This window comes from Danio rerio, chromosome 7, assembly GCF_052040795.2.
Source record: "Danio rerio strain M-AB ecotype USA chromosome 7, GRCz13ab, whole genome shotgun sequence".
Lineage (NCBI taxonomy): Eukaryota > Metazoa > Chordata > Actinopteri > Cypriniformes > Danionidae > Danio > Danio rerio.
Window position 1 is genome coordinate 2,691,583 of NC_141027.1, and position 22,468 is coordinate 2,714,050.

General features: G+C 38.4%; 4 protein-coding genes across 9 annotated transcripts in view; 3 read left to right on the plus strand and 1 right to left on the minus strand.

Moving 5' to 3' along the window:
• si:dkey-187j14.6 overlaps window positions 1-22,468 on the minus strand; it is a 111,335-nt gene that overhangs the window by 48,831 nt on the left and 40,036 nt on the right.
• On the plus strand, window positions 608-7,526 carry si:dkey-187j14.4. Of its 2 annotated transcripts, none has more exons than XM_087260362.1 (2): window positions 608-3,488; window positions 3,626-7,526. In XM_087260362.1, exon 2 carries the CDS (start codon window positions 5,609-5,611, stop codon window positions 6,992-6,994), a length of 1,386 nt encoding a protein of 461 aa, XP_087116488.1. In that variant the 5' UTR covers window positions 608-3,488; window positions 3,626-5,608; the 3' UTR covers window positions 6,995-7,526. The 2 variants fall into 2 exon arrangements, with proteins under 2 accessions (XP_087116488.1, XP_087116487.1); XM_087260361.1 differs by having other exon boundaries at window positions 1,543-2,060; window positions 5,404-7,526.
• zgc:172065 lies at window positions 9,907-16,212 on the plus strand. 3 transcript variants are annotated; one of them, XM_087258549.1, is made up of 2 exons: window positions 9,907-10,194; window positions 12,930-16,212. In XM_087258549.1, the coding sequence occupies exons 1-2, from the start codon at window positions 10,184-10,186 to the stop codon at window positions 14,515-14,517; spliced, it is 1,599 nt and encodes a 532-aa protein (XP_087114675.1). In that variant the 5' UTR covers window positions 9,907-10,183; the 3' UTR covers window positions 14,518-16,212.
• On the plus strand, window positions 18,246-22,238 carry zgc:172075. 2 transcript variants are annotated; one of them, XM_087258679.1, is made up of 3 exons: window positions 18,246-18,376; window positions 19,539-19,672; window positions 19,894-22,238. In XM_087258679.1, the coding sequence occupies exons 2-3, from the start codon at window positions 19,632-19,634 to the stop codon at window positions 21,482-21,484; spliced, it is 1,632 nt and encodes a 543-aa protein (XP_087114805.1). In that variant the 5' UTR covers window positions 18,246-18,376; window positions 19,539-19,631; the 3' UTR covers window positions 21,485-22,238. The 2 variants fall into 2 exon arrangements, with proteins under 2 accessions (XP_087114805.1, NP_001107880.1); NM_001114408.1 differs by lacking the exon at window positions 18,246-18,376 and having other exon boundaries at window positions 19,612-19,672.

Genomic DNA, 22,468 nt, shown 5'->3' on the forward strand with positions numbered 1-22,468 from the left:
CATGACACTAGAGCTGCACGATTAATCGAAAAAAGATCTCGATTCGACCCTACACGATCTTAATTTAGCTTTTTGTGGAGAGGTAAGCGTGATCGAACACCCAATAAGGGGGGAGAGCATGCTAGTAGCCCGGCGGCTAATCAGAAATGATAAATAACACTTGTCTTTCTAGTGATTGGGCCGGAGAGACTCCCTTCTTAAGGAGAACGGGAGGAGCAGTCGGGAGAGGAGAGAGCACACACACACACAGACGGACACAGTTTGCTGAAGCTGTGCAAAAGCAAAATAAAATATATTGCTTACCTGATATCGCCGACCCTGTCTTCTTCTTCCCACCCAACAACGAACTATATTACACTTTTCTATTAAGCCAATTATATATTCAAGGTCAGGAGAGAAGGGTAAAGGCAGTCGCACAAGTCTTCACAGCAACATAGACAGCAATAAGCAGCATGGAAAGCTCCAAATGGCATTAAAATTGTCACATACAGTATTGTTAGTGTATAATTCACCCAGAATAGTAATTTCTATCTTAAATGTAATGATGTATTCGTGGGCACAAAATGACACGTGAGCTGACGCACTGCTTGTTTACTACTGAGAGGATGCGCGGGTGTCCGCCATTGATGTCTACTTTAGTTAACAGAACTTGCATATGCTGTGAATGACAGCTAATAAGGTTGTAAATGATGTTCAGTTTGTTGCCCAGAGCGATCGTTTGCGGGTAATTTGCATGTGTGTGTTTTTTTCCAAAGTGACGGCAGTCATGACCGCACTCGGCAGTGAAAGTGAAACCAGTCTGCACATCATTTAAATCAGGGGTGTCCAAAGTCGGTCCTGAAGGGCCGGTGTCCTGCTGATCTTAGCTCCAGCTTGCTTCAACACACCTGCCTGGAAGTTTCTAGTATATCTAGTAAGAGCTCGATTACCTTGTTCAGGTGTGTTTGATTAGGATTGGAGCTAAACTCTTCAGGAAACCGGCCCTCCAGGACTGAGTGTGGACACCCCTGATTTAAATGATCATTTGGCATTTTAGAGTTAAGATTAGGGCAAGCATTTGATATGTTTTCTTTCACAGCAAACACATGGTGTTATGTATGAGAATAAATGTTTAACAGTGTCTGTATAGCAAATATAATGTCAAATATAATACAAGAAGGAATCAGATAATGTCAAATGTCTCATTTTTCCACAGGTCTCAAACATAAAATTTCAACTATATAATTATGAATAGTTGTATTCTGATGTTGTTACTTTACTGTGAATTAACAAACAGGACATAATAAAGGTCTGTTCAAGTCAACCACTTCAAGTCTATACAAAATTGAGCATTTTAACCAGCGGTAGAGCTAAACATAGGCCTAATATTGTTGTTTTACCATATGTTTGAGAATAATAATAATAATAGCCTACTTATTTTAACCTTTATTTTACATCTACAGAATCATGAGACAACCCTGATCTTTATTTTAAGCAAAAAAAAAAAAAAAAAAAAAAAAAAAAAGATTTTCATTTTAGCCAAATTGTGCAGCTCTACGACACACCGCAGACTTGTGCAGTGCAGTGGAGATTGCTGGATTTGCAACACATATTTTTCAACTCCTTCTAACTACATGAAAGGTTTGTTTAACTGGAAGTACAATAGAGTAAAGAGCAGGATCTGTAATTATAACTGGATAAAATCAATAATGACTATTTGTGAGCGTCTGAATTATTTTCTATATCTTCTACTGCCTGCTTTCTTGATTCAGCAAATCTAGATAGTGAACTGAGCTGATGACATATTAGATTGGGAGGAGCTGTAACCTGTTACACTTGTTAAATAAACCAGTATTTGTAAGAGAGCTAAAAATCCAGACAGAAATTCAGACAGAGGCTGGTGTGCAGGAACAAACACTTGTTTTTCTTTTTCTTTTTTAAATGGCAAAAGTGTCAGTTCTTTAATGAAAACATAGGGTAAAAGAGTTTATAAAAACAGCATTTTACAGCTGAAAAAGTGTTTAATTGAAGAAAGAAAGTGAAGTGGAAACATTCAGTGCAGTGATCGCCATGAACTCCAGGTAAGATCAAACTCAGCTGTGTTTGTTGGTCGGTAAAATTTCCATTTTTTCCTTTAGCTAAAGCTAAAACAGTTTGTCTTTTTACTGTAATAGGTGATACTACAATTTGTGCTTCTACAACATTCCCATTAATCATTACTGTAAAGAAAAGTGCTGTAGATTATATCTAAATACAGGTCACTGACTGCAACCCAGTGGACTGATGGATTTTAAATTATTTTACTAAATAAATAAATAAATAAATTTTATATTACTGCAATTAACGGTCACTGATTAAATCCATCAAACAATCAACTGCCATGAACAAGGAGGGGGAGCAATAATGACATTTTAAACTAATCAAATATATGCATAAACCAAAAGTAAAAACTGGGTGGATAAAAATAATTTAAATTCAAATTTTTCAACTAAGACTTTATTTAGTACAATAGGGATCATTTGAATGCATACGCTTTCATCATCTATCAATTACGAGTCATCTCAGTATGTGGTGCAGTGGCTTAACAATAAGAGATTTGGACTTGAGATCTGAAGGTCAAAGTTCAAGTTCAAGAATGACTACATGTTCATCTCATATCCTCTCTCATTTTCTTTCATCAGCTCCTTAAAGTTTTCCACCCACCTTCTCAACTCAGTCTTCTTAGTACTTGACAGCACATTTACAACAGGCATCCTTTTAAATCCATCTTGGCTTTACACAAACTTCCCAGCAAATCAGCACATGTCTCTTTTCCCTTCCTTAAAGTCCAGCTTCTCAAAGATTTTCCACTTTCTTTGCATACCATTTCCTTGTACTCCTTGCTACTTCATTTCAAACTATTGCAATTTGCTTTTCCACAAACGTATTCCTCCTTATGCTTTCTTGAAATTCCTCATTCCACCACCAAGCCTCTGTCTTTTCCCACTGCCCAGATATCATTCCAAATCATTATCACCATTTCTGCCATGGTCACCCAGTTGTTTCATAAGTCTTCCTCTTTATTTTTTCAACATTTTATGCTTGGTTCTGTCCTCACTTTCTCCCTCTAATTTACCTCCAAAGTCATCCTACAAACCAACATCTGATGCTACCTTTTAACATGATCCCGACACCACTCTGGTCTCTTTCAGGTTGATTGTTTCCTCTTTTTTCTTGCAAAATGTACTACCATATAGCCCTTACACATTCTTCCCCCAACACCACACCCCACCCATCACCTCTTCATCACTTCTGTTTCCTTTGTCGAACATTCCCACTGATGTCTACTCCAATTACCACTCATTCTTCTTTAGGTACCCTCACCACCACTTCATCCAATTTCAATCCAGTCTTCTTTTACCAATCATAGTGCCAACATTGAACACCCTCAAGTTCACTTTCCTACCGTTGATCTTGTCTTGCTGTGTCTTTCTCTTTTTTTGACCTCCCCACTGCTACCCTGCCCATTTGTCTGTGCTTGGGCCTGACACTGAGATTGTCCAACATTAGGCAAACCCAATGGCTGGGTTTTAATTGCACAAGAAGAGTCAAGCAATGAAGACGCAACAAGAAACACAGTCTAATCTGAATTCCAGTGTAGGACTAGCATTAGAATTATGATGGGTTCACACAAAACACAGATCACATCTCTTGCTGTAGATCAGGACTCTCCAACCTTTTTTGTAGCACTAGATGGTGTTCGTAATGATAATTTTGTCAAACATCAGGGGTGTGGGTGGTGGGGAATTGAGCAAGTGCAATCAAGTGTGTGTGTAAAATGTGGAATGTATGGTGCGGAATTGCATATTACGCAACAGTTCACATAATTCAGCTTGAGCTAAATTTATTTGAGCTGAAAAACAAAATCCACTAATAATCAGAGAGCCCTGTTTGAGAAATGAGTTTGAGAAGTGTGAGTGATCAGCATCAGGCTCAGGCATGGTTCACTTGGCCAGCCCTGGACCAGTTGGAAGAGGTGTGCCAGAGCACGGTTCACTTAGGCTTTGGCACGGTATGCCTGTGTGCGAGTACAAAACAGGCCTGAGATCGAAACTAAAAGCGAGACGTTACTTTTAAGGGACTTTTTGATATGGATTTATTAATCATTCTTACTCTTCAATGAACGCAAACTGTCATAGATTATTAAAGACGCAAACCCCTCACTGCATGACAGCTGCACCTTCAGCAAACCTCCTAATTCCTGCAGCACGAGGACTTTATGATTGTTTATGATGATCAGCAGCGGCTGATCTGATTGGCGAAATATTTGACTGTGTGTCACTGCATGAAACAATATAACTGAAGAAATCTCCACTGTGCTTGGCGAGAGCGCTCCTCTACTGAATAGCGCATCATCGATGATGTAAGCGTGCCCAGGCCCGAATATAATGTGAGTGCGGACCGTCGGGGGAGACAGGAGAGGGGGACAAGGGTGCTTTGGCCCGGTTCAAGGCAACTGTACTTATTGTGAGTACGACCTAAGATTTGAGCATGGGGCTCCCTCTCGTTTGCAGGGTGAGAGGGAAGTTTGAGCTCAGGTGGATCTCGAGAACCCTCTGCTTGTTTATGGCAAATGCAAATTAGGAATTACTAAAGAGAGACTTGGTTTGACTTCGATTTGAAACTGGAGATTAAGGGGGAAAACCCACGAAACATGGGGAGAACATGTAAACTCCACACAGAAATTTCAACTTGACCAGTTAAAGCCTTGAACCAGTGACATTCTTGCTGTGAGGCAACAGGGCTAACCACTAGGCCACTGTGCCTCTCTGTCAAGAAAAAAAAGGGTGGAGTAGGTGGTGGAAGGAGGGATTCTTTAAGACCAAGATGGCTAGGGTAAGATGCTCTGGGTATTTATAGTGAGTAAGTATATTTTTTGCCTCACATTTTCCGCCCAAGTAAAATTAGTTGCAAATAAAAACAATATTAAGACTTAAGACAAAATCTGCAGCAAATCAGTTACGAAATTATGCACCATTTGAAAACACACATGAACATTTGAAATAGCATTTGGTTTTAACACAGTATAAGGAATGCTAAAGATTTTGGTAACAATAAAAAAAGGTTATTCGCTGAAAAGAAACACACACACAAAAAAAGTTAAAGATTCTAGACAAATTCAATAAAATAAGTATCCCAAGATCTATCCTCAAGCTGAGGATAAACAACTTCGAAAACAGCATTACAAGCTTTATTAAAAACAAACCAGTCTGATTTTATTCATCATATTTCCAGCAAGTCTTGATTTTACATTTCATTCTCCATCTAGTCATCATTGTTGTGATCAATGTTTGCTTTTAATGTTGGTTATACAGTAGTTATTAAACATATTTTAAGGCATTCACAGATGTATTAATGTAAAAAACAAAACTCCTTATTTTACAGAAAGCCAAAACTTCCACCACGCAGACCAACTTTGATTTGGCAAGGATCTCCCAAGCGATTCCGTCTAGACACAGAGAGAGTAGTGCTTGATGATAACGGGAAAGTCCGAAAATGGACTTACGGTACAAAAGACGCCAGTAAACAAAACAAAATCATTCTGCTGGTGGGAGAAACTGGTGCTGGTAAAACGACTCTCATCAACACCATGGTCAACTACCTAATGGGAGTGAAGTTTGAGGATGAAATATGGAATGAAATCACAGAAGAAGAAGGTGGAAATCAAACAGAATCCCAAACCTCTGAAATCACCATGTATGAGGTGTTTCATGTGAAGAGCTCCATTTCTCTCACCATCATTGATACTCCAGGTTACGGAGACACTAGAGGACTGGAGAAAGATCTGGAAGTTGCAGAGAATTTATCCGCTTTGTTCCAGAGCAGTGATGGAGTTCGAGAAGTCGATGCTGTGTGTTTTGTGATTCAAGCATCAAAGAATCGTCTCTCAGACAGACAACACTACATTATCAGCTCAATTCTGTCTCTGTTTGGGAAAGACATTGTGAACAACATCGTGTTTTTAATCACACACTCTGATGGTCTTCCTCCTAAAAATGTCCTCGGTGCCATTAATAAAGCTAAAATCCCCTGCAGACGAGACAAAAATGGTGAACCTGTTCATTTCCTGTTCAACAATCGTCAAGCTGAAGCTCGTCACAATGAGAAACGCTACATTCGTGCTCAAAAAGACGCCTGGGAGGACAGTATGAATGGTATGAAGAACCTACTTGAATCTCTAGAAGAAAAGAACAGAAGAAGTTTAGAGTTGACTTCAGATGTGTTGCTAGAGCGCATTCAGCTAGAAGCATCTATTTGCAACTTGCAGCTGAGAATCCAAGAGAAAGAGCTGAAAAAGGCAGAGAAAATTCAGATTCAAGAAGCAATGACAAAAAACAAGGAAAAGATTGAACAGTGTAAAAACTTCAACATTAATGTAAGAAAGACAGTCAAAACAAAGGTGCTCATTGACAATGCGTCATGGAAAAACAGAAAGGCGACGACCTGTACTGTCTGTGAGGAGAACTGCCATGAGTTTGACTGCTGGTGGGTTTCTGGTCCCAAGAAATGTGAAGTCATGAGAAATGGATACTGCACAGTGTGCACAGGGAAGTGTCACTACACTAAACACGTCAAAGAGAACAAGAAATACGTCTTCAGAACCTCAAGCATCATGATCGAGTTTGATATGATAAAAAAAGAATATGAAAAAGCCCAAAAACAAACCAAGACATATTTGAGTTTAATGCAAGATCTGGACAACGAGCTAAAGGAGATTGACGACCAAAAGGCAGTGTTTCTGTTCAATGCCTACAAAACCATCAAGCATCTGTCTCAGATCGCTCTAAAACCCGACTCCGCCTTCACCCTCCAGCATCTGGACTTCTTCATTCCCAGAGTGAGGGAGGCTGGGAAAGAAGACTGGGTTCGAGATCTGGAGGAGATGCGGAGAATTGCAGTGGCTGAAGAAGCCAATAAAGACGCTCTGAGTTACCTGAAAGCTGGACTGGCTAAACTCTTCCTTGCAGGCAAATGACTGAGTCTAATCCAAATAAAACAGTGAACATGAAGAAGACTGCAATGAGTGCAAAAATATAATATAAAAACTAAATAATTATGATAAGGCTTTGACAATTGACAAATTCCTAAAATGAGTTTGTTTGAAACACTAGTTAAGCTTGGGAATTAAACAAATGTATAGCATTTTCTTATTTTGAATGATTTATGTGCCAGCAGAAGGTTAAAGTTTCTCTTTGCGGATGATTATATCAAAGATTATAGAATACACAAGATGTTTCACTCGTACAGTTTTAAATGGGGAAAATGTAATGGCCAATATGGCTGCTCCAGTGAAGAAAGCCAAGCCCGTTAGTAAAGGAGCCAATCATTGATCACTATAAACTGATTATTCTCTGGGGGAGGGGCTCGGTAAAGATGTGTTTGTATGATAGATTTTGCAGATTCATTGTTATGTAGCCTATGTACAAAAAAGGTTTGAAATTTAATTGGTTTGAAAACAAATGTTCTCTGGTTATGTAATCTGTATTAAATAAATGTTTTTACCCTTATGAATTCTCATCTCCATCATTAAAGTGCAAATCACATGACTTGCATCAAAAGAACACAAAAAGGTCACTGTTGATTTTGGGAGATTTGCCATCAGGAATAAGTACAGTCAATAAGTCAATCAATCTGATGCACAATTTCATGGCAGCTACACAGACCTTCATTTGTTAACTGTATGCATTTGACTGAGCCTTTAATACAGGGGTGTCCAAATTCGGTCCAGGAGGGCCGGTGTCCTGCAGATTTTAGCTTCAACTTGCCTCAACACACCTCAATGGTTGTTTCTAGAAACCTTTGTTGATTAGCTAGCCCAGGTGTGTCTGATTGGGGTTGGAACTAAACTTTGCAGGACACCGGCCCTCCAGGACCAAGTTAGGGCACCCCTGCTTTAATACGTAGGTCTCAATCTGGAATCCTGAAGGGCCGCAGTTCTGCCCAGTTTTTCTCCAACCCTAATCAAACACATCTGAATGTAGCTAATCAAGGTGTTTAAGACTACTAGACACTATTAGGCAGGTGTGAGTTGGAGCTGGTTGGAGCTAAACTATGTAGCGCTGCAGCCCTCCAGGAATTGAGTTTGAGACCATTGTTTTAATACAAAAAAAAATGTTCCCTTGACTGAATGGGTAAATTAAGTAATTTAGAGTGTATTAAAGCCCATGAAGTCCCGCCTGGGTCAGTTGGCATTTCCTCGTGGAGTTTGCATGTTCTCCCTGTGTTGGTGTGGGTTTCCTCCAGGTGCTCCGGTTTCCCCCACAGTCCAAACACTTGTAGTATAGGGGAATTTGATTAACTAAATTGCCTGTAGTGTATGTGTGTGTGAATGAGTGTGTATGGATGTTTCCCAGAGCTGGGTTGCAGCTGGAAGGGCACCAGCTGTGTAAAAAATACAGTATGCTGAATAAGTTGGTGGTTCATTCTGCTGTGACAACCCATGATGAATAAAGGGACAAAGGTAAAAAAAAATGAATGAATGACATTTACATTTAGTCATTTAGCAGACGCTTTTATCCAAAGCGACTTACAAATGAGGACAAGGAAGCAATTTACACAACTATAAGAGCAACAATGAAGAAGTGCTGTAGGCAAGTTTCAGGTATGTAAAGTCTAAGAAACAAAACATTAGTAATATTTGTTTATTTTTTTGTAGTACAGTTAGCAGTGGAGCCAGAAAGGCAACTGCAGATTAGGAAGGAAAGTGGAGACTAAATAGTTGAGTTTTTAGTGGTTTTTTGAAGACAGCGAGTGACTCTGCTGTTCTGATGCAGTTAGGGAGTTCATTCCACCAACTGGGCAGATTGAGTGCGAGCGTTCGGGAAAGTGATTTCTTCCCTCTTTGGGATGAAACCATGAGGCGACGTTCATTTACAGAACGCAAGTTTCTGGAGGGCACATAGATCTGCAGAAGTGAGAGCAGATAAGAAGGAGCAAAGCCAGAAATCGCTTTGTAAGCAAACATCAGAGCTTTGATGAATAAAGCCCATGATGGAGGTGTTGCTAAATCTACATTCTACTTCTTCACAGTCGAGAAAAATAAAACTAAGCATTTAAAAACCCTACTTAAAATTACAAAAAGTTAATTGAGCAAAAAAAAAATAATTGCATAATTAAAATACATTGAAGGTCTAGTTTCTTTACCGGTTTTAAGATCACATAACAGAAGTTTATTACCCAAAATGTTAACAATTATTTTATATTTTAGCAGTAAATACTTAATGTCTACAATTTAACTGTAAATGGTGTTTACAGATTAAGAGATCATATTGGGTTAATTCATTTTTGTAGTCCATTTGGAGAACACTGGAAAAACTTCACCTGAACACCAGCAGACACAGCATAGTTTTCAGAAATTATTCACATAATATGATCATAAGCAAAGTATATATATATATATATATATATATATATATATATATATATATATATATATATATATATATATATATATATAAAAATATTGTTCAGGTTTACATTTATCTTATTTTTCAAACGTGTTAAAACTGTTTGTGCAATAAGGAGATCATGTAAGTTTGTTTCCTTGTAAGAACATGAACTGTTTACTGTAACCCACAGAAATGAGACTCATCTAGTTGCATTCTAAAAATTCCAACCACTGAGAAAGTAAAACTGAACGTTACACAACATTCTACTATTTCAATGCCAGAGAGTCCAGAAAATATTTTATTTATTTAAAACGAATATAAAAAAAAAAAATCTACTGCATTTTACCCAATAATGTTGATTTTCATTTTATTACATTGCTATTTTATCTTGAAAAACCAATCTTTCACTCATTTAAATGATTTTTTAAAAATTGTTTCATAGCCCAATCAATCATTAGATGCCAAATTAAAATGGGAGGGGCTACAGCCAGTTAGGTTTGTTTATTAAAGCAGTATTTCCATCAAAGCTTCCAATTCAAAAAGACACTCGACGCAGAGACTGACGTAAGTTTATTAGGTCAGAATTAGCTTTACTGCAAAATTGTATTGCTCAAAATTGTTTGACAGAAAATTGTACAACTCAAAGATTACATGTATAGCAAACCTCACAATTAGAAAACATTACTCAACATGGTAGTGCTGAGTTCTGCTGTCAGCAGACTGGGGAGCAAAACAGAGACTCTTTAGTGAAGGATACACTGAGTCCAGTGAACACCATGAGCACAAGGTGAGTTGAAACGCAAGCTTTCTAAAGGAGGTAAATGTTTGTTTGGTTTTCCAATAGTTGGATAATTGGTGAAATGTATCTTCTTCAATAATGCTTATTTATGAACTGCTTTTACAACAATCCAGCACTGATGACTCAAGCCTAATCTAGTGCTTCATCTCTGCAAGACAACACTAGACTGCATGATCATTTCACTGGCTGTAATGTTTAAAGGCATCACCTGATGGGCTGAAAATAGAATAATGCATTGCTCATTTTCTCACGCCACTAATTAAAATGTCAAATCAGACTGAAATAAAATCAAACAAACTGGGGACCTTGGGTAATTCATACACTGCGGGCATATGAAACAAAATAATCAGTCTGTGCAACGAAATGAACGTCATATACAGCACTAACAGCTGTAATCCACAGCCTTGTTCAATTCAAGGCATCTTTAATTCTTTCATGCAGATTGTGTCAATACAGCTTAACATAGATGAAGATAATAGAAAAAAAAGCCTAGGGATGCACTCGTACTAGGCTATACAAACCTCCATTTCATGGTTGGTTTGGCCCAGGCGCAGTTCAGTTTGCCAGCCATGGACCAGTTAGAATAGTCGTGCCGGAGTGTGGTTTGGGTGGGCACTGGTGCAGTACAATTATAGTACGAGAGCAAAGCATGCCTGAGCATGAAACTAAAGACACATTATCACCTTTTTAGGGACGGTTTCATTTATTAATTATTCTTACTTTTCAATGAACGTGAACTGTCATAGTTTATTAAAGATGCAGACCCCTCAAAAATACAATGTGAGGGTGGGCCGATGGGGAGGACAATCGCACCTAGGCATGGTTCAAGACAACTGTGCCTAGTGTGAGAACACCCTAAGCTAAACTTAAAGCGCACCTATTTAACCACTTATTAAAAGATTTAATATTAATATTATGGTTCTTCCGAGTGTGCCAGTTTAGGTTCAGTTTAAAACACACTTCAGACTTGTTTATTATAATGTGATAAATGTGTCATGTTAGGGGCTTGTACACAGGTCATTGTTTTAGGGGTGTGTTGCTTCATATGGAAATTAGTTTCGACAACCCGCCCAACTTAACAAGGGGAAGGAGCCTTGAGCTTTGTGTATGGCAACAGATAAGCAGACAGAGAGAAGCATCATGAGTGAGAGGACCAGCATTCAGCCGTACATGTACGACCCGGAAATGCAAACGGCTGAAGTTTAAGGAAGTCGAAATGAAAAGTGCACAGGTTTGCAAAGCCACCTAAAGTTACAAACAATGGTGCCGATGAGAACGATCATATAGTAAATGTTGATTCGCCAGCCGAGATCATTCGAGTGTTTTCGGAGAGAGTGCAGAAAGACTTGGTGAATCAGCTGTTTTTAATGACCTGAATCTCGATACGTTGCATTCACAGCGTGTTCAGCGCAAATGCCGGCTAAATGTAAAATCTCTGTTGCTCATTTGCAGAAAGACGATTAAGGCTCTTGTGTTGAGCTCAATGAGCCTTACATTCAAAAATAGTGCAAGGGTGTTCCTTTGGGGACATTGCTTTGACTCACACGCTGAAAATGGCCGACAAGAAGCAATAAAATGAGAATGTGGTAATACGCGCCTTTCAATCAATATTAGTGGGCGGGGGGACCACACTTCTATGTCAAGTTGTGGTTGGTCTCAAAACCGCTCCAATTGGTCCACCGTTTTTACGTTTATTCATTTATTTATTTTCTTTTCTGCTTAGTCCCTTTATTAATCCAATTTGGACTGTGGGGAGAACCGGAGTTCCTGGAGGAAACCCACACAAACACGGGGAGAACATGCAAACTCCACACAGAAACACCAACTGACCTAGCCGAGGCTCGAACCAGCAACTTGCTGTGAGGCAGCAGCACTACCTATTGCGCCACTGTGTTGCCTCGTTTTTATGCTGTTAAATATATTTAAAAAAAGACTGGGTGTGTTTATCACCCCAATGTGACGGTCCATACATCATATCTACGCACGTCCGTCCAAACAGCTTGAAAAGTAGATTTTTCACCATAGGTGCCCTTTAAGGTAAACAGTATTAGGGTGTTCCCCACCATACACATTTAATGTATAATCAAAAATAAAGATCATGTATGCCCAGTGTTCAGAGAAGAGAGCAGAGAACTTTTTGATTGTTTCTTCTGGTGATATGTTGAAAATAATGTTTCTTACATAGACAATTTGTTTTCCTTCACTAGACCTAAACATGTCACAAGAAGACAAGACTAACAGTCTAAATTAATACAGTAACAAATATCTAAATTGGTCCCATACAGTTATTTTTCTATTATAAATGTAAAATCACTTCATTTTAAACAAGAATGAAAATATTTTGTGTTTATGGCACACACTGAATGACTGAGGACATTTCATTATTCATAAAGGTACAGGAGATGTCACTGGGGTGGCACCTTTTCAAAAAGTACACATTTGTACTTAAAGGGTTCATATTGGTACATCAGAAGTATAAAACATATTTTAAGTACCTAAACATTTTAAGAGGAACACATTTGTACTTTTTAGGTACTAATATGTACCCTTGAGGTATCATTATGGATCTTTTACGAACAAAATTGTACCTTTTAAAAAGGTACCATCCCAGTGACAGCTCACATACCTTTATTTCTGAGAGTGTGGTGTTAATTTAGAGTTCAATTCTTGCAATACAAACAATCTGAGAAATATTTTCTTTCTTTTTTGTATTTTTACGGAAGACCAAGTCCTCAACCACGGAGTCTAAAACTGATTCATCAAGGTCCCCCTGCAAGATACCGTCTACAAACAGAGAGGAAATTGCTTGATGAAAATGAAAAAGTCAGGAAATGGACCTTTGGCACTAGAGATGCCAGTAAACCACATAAAATCTTTCTGCTTGTGGGAGAGACTGGCGTTGGTAAGACCACCATCATCAACACCATGGTCAACTACCTAATGGGAGTGAAGTTTGAGGAAGAAACTTGGTATGAAATTACAGAAGAAGCAGTCAGAGATCAGTCAGAATCCCAAACCTCTGAAATCACCATGTATGAGGTCTTTCCTGTGAAGAGCTCCATTTCTCTCACCATCATTGATACTCCAGGTTACGGAGACACTAGAGGACTGGAGAAAGATCTGGAGGTTGCTGAAAATTTATCTGCTCTGTTTCAGAACAACGATGGAGTTCGAGAAGTCGATGCTGTGTGTTTTGTGATTCAAGCATCTAAGAATCGTCTCTCAGACAGACAACACTACATTATCAGCTCAATTCTGTCTCTGTTTGGGAAAGACATTGTGAACAACATCGTGTTTTTAATCACACACTCTGATGGTCTTCCTCCTAAAAATGTCCTCAGTGCCATTAATAAAGCTAAAATCCCCTGCAGACGAGACAGAAATGGTGAACCTGTTCATTTCCTGTTCAACAATCGTCAGGGTGAAGCTCGACACAATGAAAAGCGCTACATTCGTGCCCAAAGAGATGCTTGGGAAGACAGTATGAATGAAATGAAAGGATTCTTTCAATCTCTGACTGCAAGGAACAGAAGAAGTTTAGAGTTGACTTCAGATGTCCTGATTGAGCGCATTCAGTTTGAAGCCTCCATCAGCAACTTACAACTGAGAGTCCAAGAGAAAGAGCTGAAAAAGGCAGAGAAACTTCAGATTCAGGAGGCAATGAAACTAAACAAGGGAAAGATTGAAGACTGTAAAAACTTCAACATTAAATTTGAAAGAAGTGTCAAAAAGAAGGTGCCTATTGAGAATGCATCATGGAAGAACAGAAAGGCGACGACCTGCACTGTCTGTGAGGAGAACTGCCATGAGTTTGACTGCTGGTGGGTTTCCAGTCCCAAAAAATGTGAAGTCATGAGAAATGACTACTGCACAGTGTGCACAGGGAAGTGCCACTACAGCAAACACGTCAAAGAGAACAAGAAATACGTCTGCACCACGTCAAGCTACATGATGGAGTTTGATTTGATAAAAAAGAAATATGAAAACACTCAAACACAAACCAAGACATATTTAGTTTTAATGGAAGATCTTGAAGAAGAGCTGAAGGAGATTGATGAACAAAAAGCAGATCTTATTGTCAGTGCCTACCACAACATCAAGCATCTGTCTCAGATCGCTCTAAAACCAGACTCCGCCTTCACCCTCCAGCATCTGGACTTCTTCATCCCCAGAGTGAAGGAGGCTGGGAAAGCAGAATGGGTTCGAGAACTGGAGGAGATGAGGAGAATGGCAGTGGCTGATGAAGCTAATAAAGATGCTTTAAGTTACCTGAAAGCTGGAATGGCTAAACTCTTTCTTGGTGAAAAATGACTGACTCCAGCACAGTGAACACTGACTGCAGAGAACTGCTGCTACTGTAAGAAGTACAGACAGCAGTTACCCACAGTAATGATACAGACACTGTGACTGGTCCATCATTAGTTAAGTGTCATCGACCCCACTATCCTGATCAAGCTGACTCAAGACTAATGGGTAACTGGTCACAAGAACACTTTTCTTGGCCTCTGGAAATTGGGTTTTCAAAATTCAAGAACCAAAATCTCTCTGCATTTTTATCACCAAACATTAAAGTTCATAAGATCATCTTGAAAACGATGATAGCAGACTTTTAATGAAAGTACTTTTATTGCTCTTGTATAAATCCCCCTGAATCCTGTATATGTTAACAACGCATTAATCATACGTAACCATTATGCTTTGACTTATCACAAATGTACCATTATGTGTGTTATTTGAGAAGAATGATGGAAACCCTTTCCCTTTCTTTCTTTTATTTCTAGATATGTAAAATGTATCATGTTCTGGTTATAAGTGTATGCATAATACTATATTTCTAAGCACCATGGCTCATGTGAGTGAGTCGCATCAAAGCTGCATGTGCTGACTTGGGACTGTCACACAGCTCCACGGACAATGCCTTATTGATCCATCTATATTAGGGGCCGGAACCATTGATGGTGAAAACCCATCACCCCAAAACTTCCTGGTCTAGTTCAGTCTCAGGACAGTCAAGCAGAGCCAGAGTAGAAGCAAGCAGCAGCAGCAGCTGTTGAGGAGTTGAGTTGCTTTGCTTTCAGGACAATTCTCCACCAGGTCCTGTCCAGGTGGACTCGGATCAAGATGGGATGGGTCCAGCCTCAAACTTCCCCACCTTCCGTTTATACTTCTTTATTTTCTTTCCGTTGAGTCTAGTTAAGTTGCGTCGGAAAACCAGTTGACTTGACTGCTGTTTGGCCATCTCCAATTTGAACTACCGGCCTTTACTTTATCAGCAGCCTGAGATACATCACTTCAACTGCAAGCCAACATCTGGTGTCCTTGACTCTTTATGGTTCTGGTTTTAAAATCTAGGCTTTAGTAAGGAACCTTGTCGTTTTCAATGTAAACCTGTCTTTTGATTTTTTTGTCCAAAACACCATCTCAGAAATACTGCAAGGTGGTGGCCATATGTTAAACCTTACAGTTGCAGAAAAAATGATAAATTCCTTTGTCATCTCATGGTAGGACTATTGTAATGCTGTTTTGTCTGGTGTTTCTAATTCTACTCTTATTAAGCTCTGCTGCCCGAATTTGAACAGGCACAAGGAGTGGATGTCACTAGTATTGGAATCCCTGCATTGGCTCCCAGTTAAATTTAGAGTAGATTTTAAAATAATGATGCTCACTTTTAAAGCTTTACATGGCCTGGCACCACATTACATTACTGAAGCATTACATCCATACACTCCTAGCCATATATTGCGTTTATCTCAGTCAAACATACTGGTTGTATCTCACACAAATTTCAGATCTATGGGTAATTTGGCTTTTTCCTTCTATGGTCCTGTCCTCTGGAAATTTCTGCCTCCTGATCTTAAAGAAATCTATAATTATGTTACTTTTAAAGTTCACTTGAAATTTTTTTTTTAATTTTCTTGTACTTGTTGATTTTGTAATATTTGATTGTATTGTTTACAGTGCTCAGCGCTTTGTGAAACTGCTGTTAAATAAAGTTCGTTTATATTATTATTATTACTATTATTACCACTCCTCCATAAACTGCCACCTTAGTGATCCTAACGACCATGCTGTTGGTGGCTAATGCCCCTGGTAGGGTCTCCTAAACCAAAAAGATCTTAAGTGACAGGTCAGACTAAGTAGAATTTATATCAGTTCATCACAGACCATACACCTAGTGGTCATGTTTCATCCCACGGAGTCCGGCCAGGCTCAACCTGATCAGGACCACAATAACCTGATTGTCAGGGACAGAAACTGGCTCTTGGGCACACCACCTCACCAGAAGAAAAAGTCTGAGCTTGTGTAGGAGATTGAAAGTTACCCACTAGAGATAATCGGACTCACCTCCACACACAGTTTGAGTTCTGGGACTCAAATTCTTATGAAGGACTGGTCTTTTTTAACAACTCTGGAGTTGTCCACGGCAAGAGGTGGCAAGTTGGTGTGGATTTGCTTGTAGCTCCTCAATTTAGCAGCCATGTGTTGACGTTTTCCCCGCTAAATGAGTGTCACCTTTGGGACGAGGATAGGTCTCTCACTGTAGTTTGTGACTATATACCAAACACCAGTGCACAGTACCTGGCACACTTGGAGTTCTTGGCAGGGGTGCTGGAAGATGCTCCAACTGGGCACTCCATTATTCAGCTGGGGAATTTCAATGCCTACATGGGTAATAGGAGCAATACCATGACAAACATCAGGTTCCAGCATAAGCGTGTCCATCAGTGCATATGGCACCAGGACACCCTAGGCCAGAGGTCAATGATTGACTTTATCATCTGATCTTCGAGCATATATCTTGGACACTTGGGTAATGAGAGGGGCAGAGCTGTCAACTGATCAACACCTGGTGGCGAGTTGGATCCGCTGGCAGAGGGGGGAAAGCTGTACACACCTAGCAGGCGCAAGCATATTGTGAGGGTCCTCTGGGAACATCTGGCTTGACCACGAAATGTGGATTTTCAACACTTATTTGCTAAAGAGATTTGACCAGATACTGAGGGAGGTTTGAGACATTGAGACTGAGTGGTCCATGTTCTCTGACCGCATTGTTGATGCAGCCATGAGGAGTGGTGGCAGCAAAGACTGCTGAGGCATCTGATGGGTACCAACTGCCAAGCATGCTGCAGCTTGAGTGGTTGTGGAAGCAAAAGCTCAGGCCTGAGAGGAGTTTGAGGAGACTATGAAGGAAGACTGCCAGTCAACCTCACTGTCCAGTGCCTCAGGATGGGGAAGTAGTTCCGCACCAACACTGTTTACAGCTAAAATGGGGAGCTGTTAACTTTGCATGTTCGAGTCCAGCATGGTTGTCCTTTATTACCAGCTCTGTTAAAAAAAAAATTTTGAACAGAATTTTCCTGTCCATGAGAGACTAGTGAAGTCAGTGAGAGACTAACAAAGAGAGTCTAGTCATGTCATATGAGAGAAACTTTTGATGTCCCAAGGATGTCCTGTGAGAAACTAGTAATATCCTTTGTGAGACTAGTGATGGTGATTTTCCCAGGTGATCTCCCATCTAGGTACTGAACAGGTACTCAAACCTACTCTGCTTTAGTGTGCAACCAAGGTTGATAATAATGTAAAACACATTATTTCTGAAAATCAAGTGTTCATAAAATGCTCTCCTATTTAAATCCCAACCGTACCTTAGTTAGATATACAACTTTGATTTTACAGTTTTTTTGTAGTGCCAATATTTCATTAGTGTTATTTTATACTATAATAAATAAATTATAGTATATATAGTAATTATAGTATATATATAAACTATAGTAAATTATACTATAATTTTATACATATAGTGTATTTTAAAATACAGTAGTACAGAACATTTTATTTACGTTACAAAAACATTTGCTGTTGATTAACTTGCACAGGTGAGCTGTTCAACTCAAGAAAAGTAATGTACCTAAACAAAATCAATGAGGTCAATCTTGATTTCATACTAATGTTAGATCAACTTTGCAGACATTCACTGATTTCACAAAATGTGTCAGATAAAAAAAAGGTTTGCACTTCGGTTTGTCACATGACAAACTGGAGACATGTGGTGCTACAGGAAAAACCAGAGCAAAACAAGACATTGGTATCGTCATCCTGCTCTTTAAAATGTTTCTCAAATGAAGCAAGAGCTTTGCTGTAACAACTCAACAATATGCATTCGAGCGCAGTAAGTATTATAAATGCCCTCAGAATAAACATTATAAAAATGTTAAGAACATAATTAACAAGTAAAATGTGTGTGTGTGTGTGTGTGTATATATATATATATATATATATATATATATATAATAAAAATGTTAAGAACATTATTAACAAGTAAAATGTGTGTGTGTGTGTGTGTGTGTGTGTGTGTGTATATATATATATATATATATATATATATATATATATATATATATATATATATATATATATATAAAAATGATAAGAACATTATTAACAAGTAAAATGTGTGTGTGTGTGTGTGTGTGTGTGTGTGTGTGTGTGTGTGTGTATATATATATATATATATATATATATATATATATATATATATATATATATATATATATATATAATAAAAATGATAAGAACATTATTAACAAGTAAAATGTGTGTGTGTTTATATATATATATATATATATATATATATATATATATATATATATATATAAAAATGTTAAGAACATTATTAACAAGTAAAATGTGTGTGTGTGTGTGTGTGTGTGTGTGTGTGTGTGTGTGTGTGTGTGTGTGTGTGTGTGTGTGTGTATATATATATATATATATATATATATATATATATATATATATCTTTTTTGTGAAACAAGTTTGTTATTCAGAAGTTGCGTTAATGTCTTTATGAAATGACACTCTGTGATCAATAGCAAAGTTTCTGTTGTATGTGTTTTACTTTTGTCATAAGTTATGATGGTTTCCACATTTCCTTGCAACACTGAACCTTCCTATCTGGATATAAAATTCAAGACATTGACTATACATGTACAATAAAAAAAAATAAATAAATAAAATGATATCTAAATAGATAAAGCAGGATGTACATAAAATTGTTGACTGTTCATACAACTACAATCCTGGTCTTGACAGATCTGCAGATTTCAAACAAACGTCTTTAACATTGTCACTTGAGTATTGTTTATAAAAAAAAATTAAAGTGTATAAAGAGGAAAGCGTGGGGGGCAGAGAGAGAGTAAGGATCGGCATAGGACTTTGAGGGGGGAATGGAAGTCGGGTCATCGTGGACAACATGGTGCCATGTGTTGAAGCACTACCCATTGGTGCCGACATGTTCTTTAAATGTTCTTGAAAACATCTTTTGTGTTCCACAGAGGGAAAAAGTCACGGATCTCGATGGATGACATGAGAGTACATGTAGACAGAATCGAAATTTTGGGGTTACCTGTTAATAAAACCAAACAACAATGCAATCGCAAACTAACCTCAATCGGAAGACCAGCATGCAGTAAGTCAAAGTCTTAATTACTTTTTTGATTCTGAACTTTATTGTATAAAGGCTGCTCTGTAATAATAATAATAATAATAATAATAATAATAATAATAATAATAATAATAATATCAATAATAATAATAATAATATTAATAATAATATCAATAATAATAATAATAATACTTATTAATACACAAATGTTCTTATAAATGTTTCCTTACATCTGTGTATTACAGAAGGCCAAATCCTCCACCACGAAGACCAAAACTGATTCATCGAGGTCCTCCAGCAAGATACCTTCTGCATACAGAGAGGAAATTGCTTGATGCAAATGGAAAAGTCAGGAAATGGACCTTTGGCAAAAGAGATGGCAGTAAACCAAATAAAATCATCCTGCTGGTGGGAGAGACTGGCGTTGGTAAGACCACCATCATCAACACCATGGTCAACTATCTAATGGGAGTGAAGTTTGAGGAAGAAACTTGGTATGAAATCACAGAAGAAGCAGTCAGAGATCAGTCAGAATCCCAAACCTCTGAAATCACCATGTATGAGGTCTTTCCTGTGAAGAGCTCCATTTCTCTCACCATCATTGATACTCCAGGTTACGGAGACACTAGAGGACTGGAGAAAGATCTGGAAGTTGCAGAGAATTTATCTGCTCTGTTTCAGAACAATGATGGGGTTCGAGAAGTCGATGCTGTGTGTTTTGTGATTCAAGCATCAAAGAATCGTCTCTCAGACAGACAACACTACATTATCAGCTCAATTCTGTCTCTGTTTGGGAAAGACATTGTGAACAACATCGTGTTTTTAATCACACACTCTGATGGTCTTCCTCCTAAAAATGTCCTCGGTGCCATTAATAAAGCTAAAATCCCCTGCAGACGAGACAGAAATGGTGAACCTGTTCATTTCATATTCAACAATCGTCAAGCTGATGCTCGTCAAACTAAAGAACGTTACATGAAGGCCCAAAGAGACGCCTGGGATGAAAGTATAGATGGCATGAAAGAGTTCTTTCAATCTCTGACTGCAAGGAACAGAAGAAGTTTAGAGTTAACTTCAGATGTCCTGATCGACCGCATTCAGTTTGAAGCCTCCATCAGCAACTTACAACTCAGAGTCCAAGAGAAGGAGTCGAAGAAATCTGAAAAACTTCAGATTCAAGAGGCAATAAAACAGAACAAGAAAAAGATTGAGGAGCAAAGGAATTTTGGCATAACAGTAAAAAAGACGGTCAAAATGAAGGTGCTCATTGAGAATGCATCATGGAAAAACAGAAAGGCGACGACCTGCACCGCCTGTGAGGAGAACTGCCATGAGTTTGACTGCTGGTGGGTTTCTAATCCCAGCCAATGTGAAGTCATGAAAAATGGCTTCTGCACTGTGTGCACGGGGAAGTGCCACTACACTAAACACGTCAAAGAGAACAAGAAATATGTAATCAGCACTTCAAGCTACATGATGGAATTTGACTACGTAAAAAAGGAATGTGAAAAAGTTCAAAAACTAACCAAGACATATTTAGCTTTAATGGAAGATCTTGACAACGAGCTGAAGGAGATTGAGGAACAAAAGCAAATGTTACTGTCTGATGCCTACCACAACATCAAGCATCTGTCTCAGATCGCCCTAAAACCAGACTCTGCCCTTACCCTCCAGCATCTGGACTTCTTCATCCCCAGAGTGAGGGAGGCTGGGAAAGAAGACTGGGTTCGGGAACTGGAGGAGATGAGGAGAATGGCAGTAGCTGAAGAAGCCAATAAAGATGCTCTGAGTTACCTGAAAGCTGGACTGGCTAAACTCTTCCTTGGTGAAAAATGACTGATACCAGCAGCGCACGGTGACAAATCAATGCAAGTGTTCAATTCAGCACACAAGATGTTCTACTTCACTCTTGCTTGTATGCAGCATAAGTGAATATATGGGATGACATTTCTACTATTTGTGCCAACCATGACATTGACGTTGAACTGAACTGAGTAATCATTGAACTAGTCTTCATCAGTCCATTTGCTTGATATACTTCATGTCCTTCTCAGTGATAAATTCATATCCGTTCATTATTGCATGTTCATGTTCACAGTCTGCAATGTTTAAAGCGCTATAGAAGACAATGATGACTTGACAGAAGATTAAAGCTTGTCTGTGCAGTATTACGGGAATGAAACTAATGCATTTTACTACTGAACATATTACAATATTAGCCAGCTTGTGTATTTTATTTAAACTGTTCTATACTATATAATATTCTTATAACTACACTGAAAAAAGTGTTGCATGCAGAACTGTTTCAAACTATTTATTTGTGTTGAATTTAAACAAACAAATTAAATGTATTAATGTTCAACTTAATTTGTTTGTTTATATTCAGCACAAATAAATTGTTTACAACCACTTAACATAAAAAAAGTTGAGTAAATCCAAGGAATCCTCTTTGAATATTTTTTTTCAGAGTATAAATGCTACTGTTGTCCTTCAATTGTACCTGACTGCACTGTAATAGGACAAAAACAGACATATAAAATGCTACATTAATTGAAGAGCACATTAATAAACTTCAGAATTTGGATGGCTATCCGATTGGCTTTGCACATTTCGTTTACACTTGGAAATATGGAAAGGACTCCAGCAAAATACAAAACATCTTCAGGTATTATCTTAAATCAGACAATAATCTTCAGCAGGCTGGAATCTACAAACGGTGTGCTCTACCAAACAATACTCTTCAGAGGGCTGTGTGCTCTACTAAACAACACTTTTCACGTACAGTAGCGAGTGTACATTTCCTGTCAGCCTCTCTGTGTA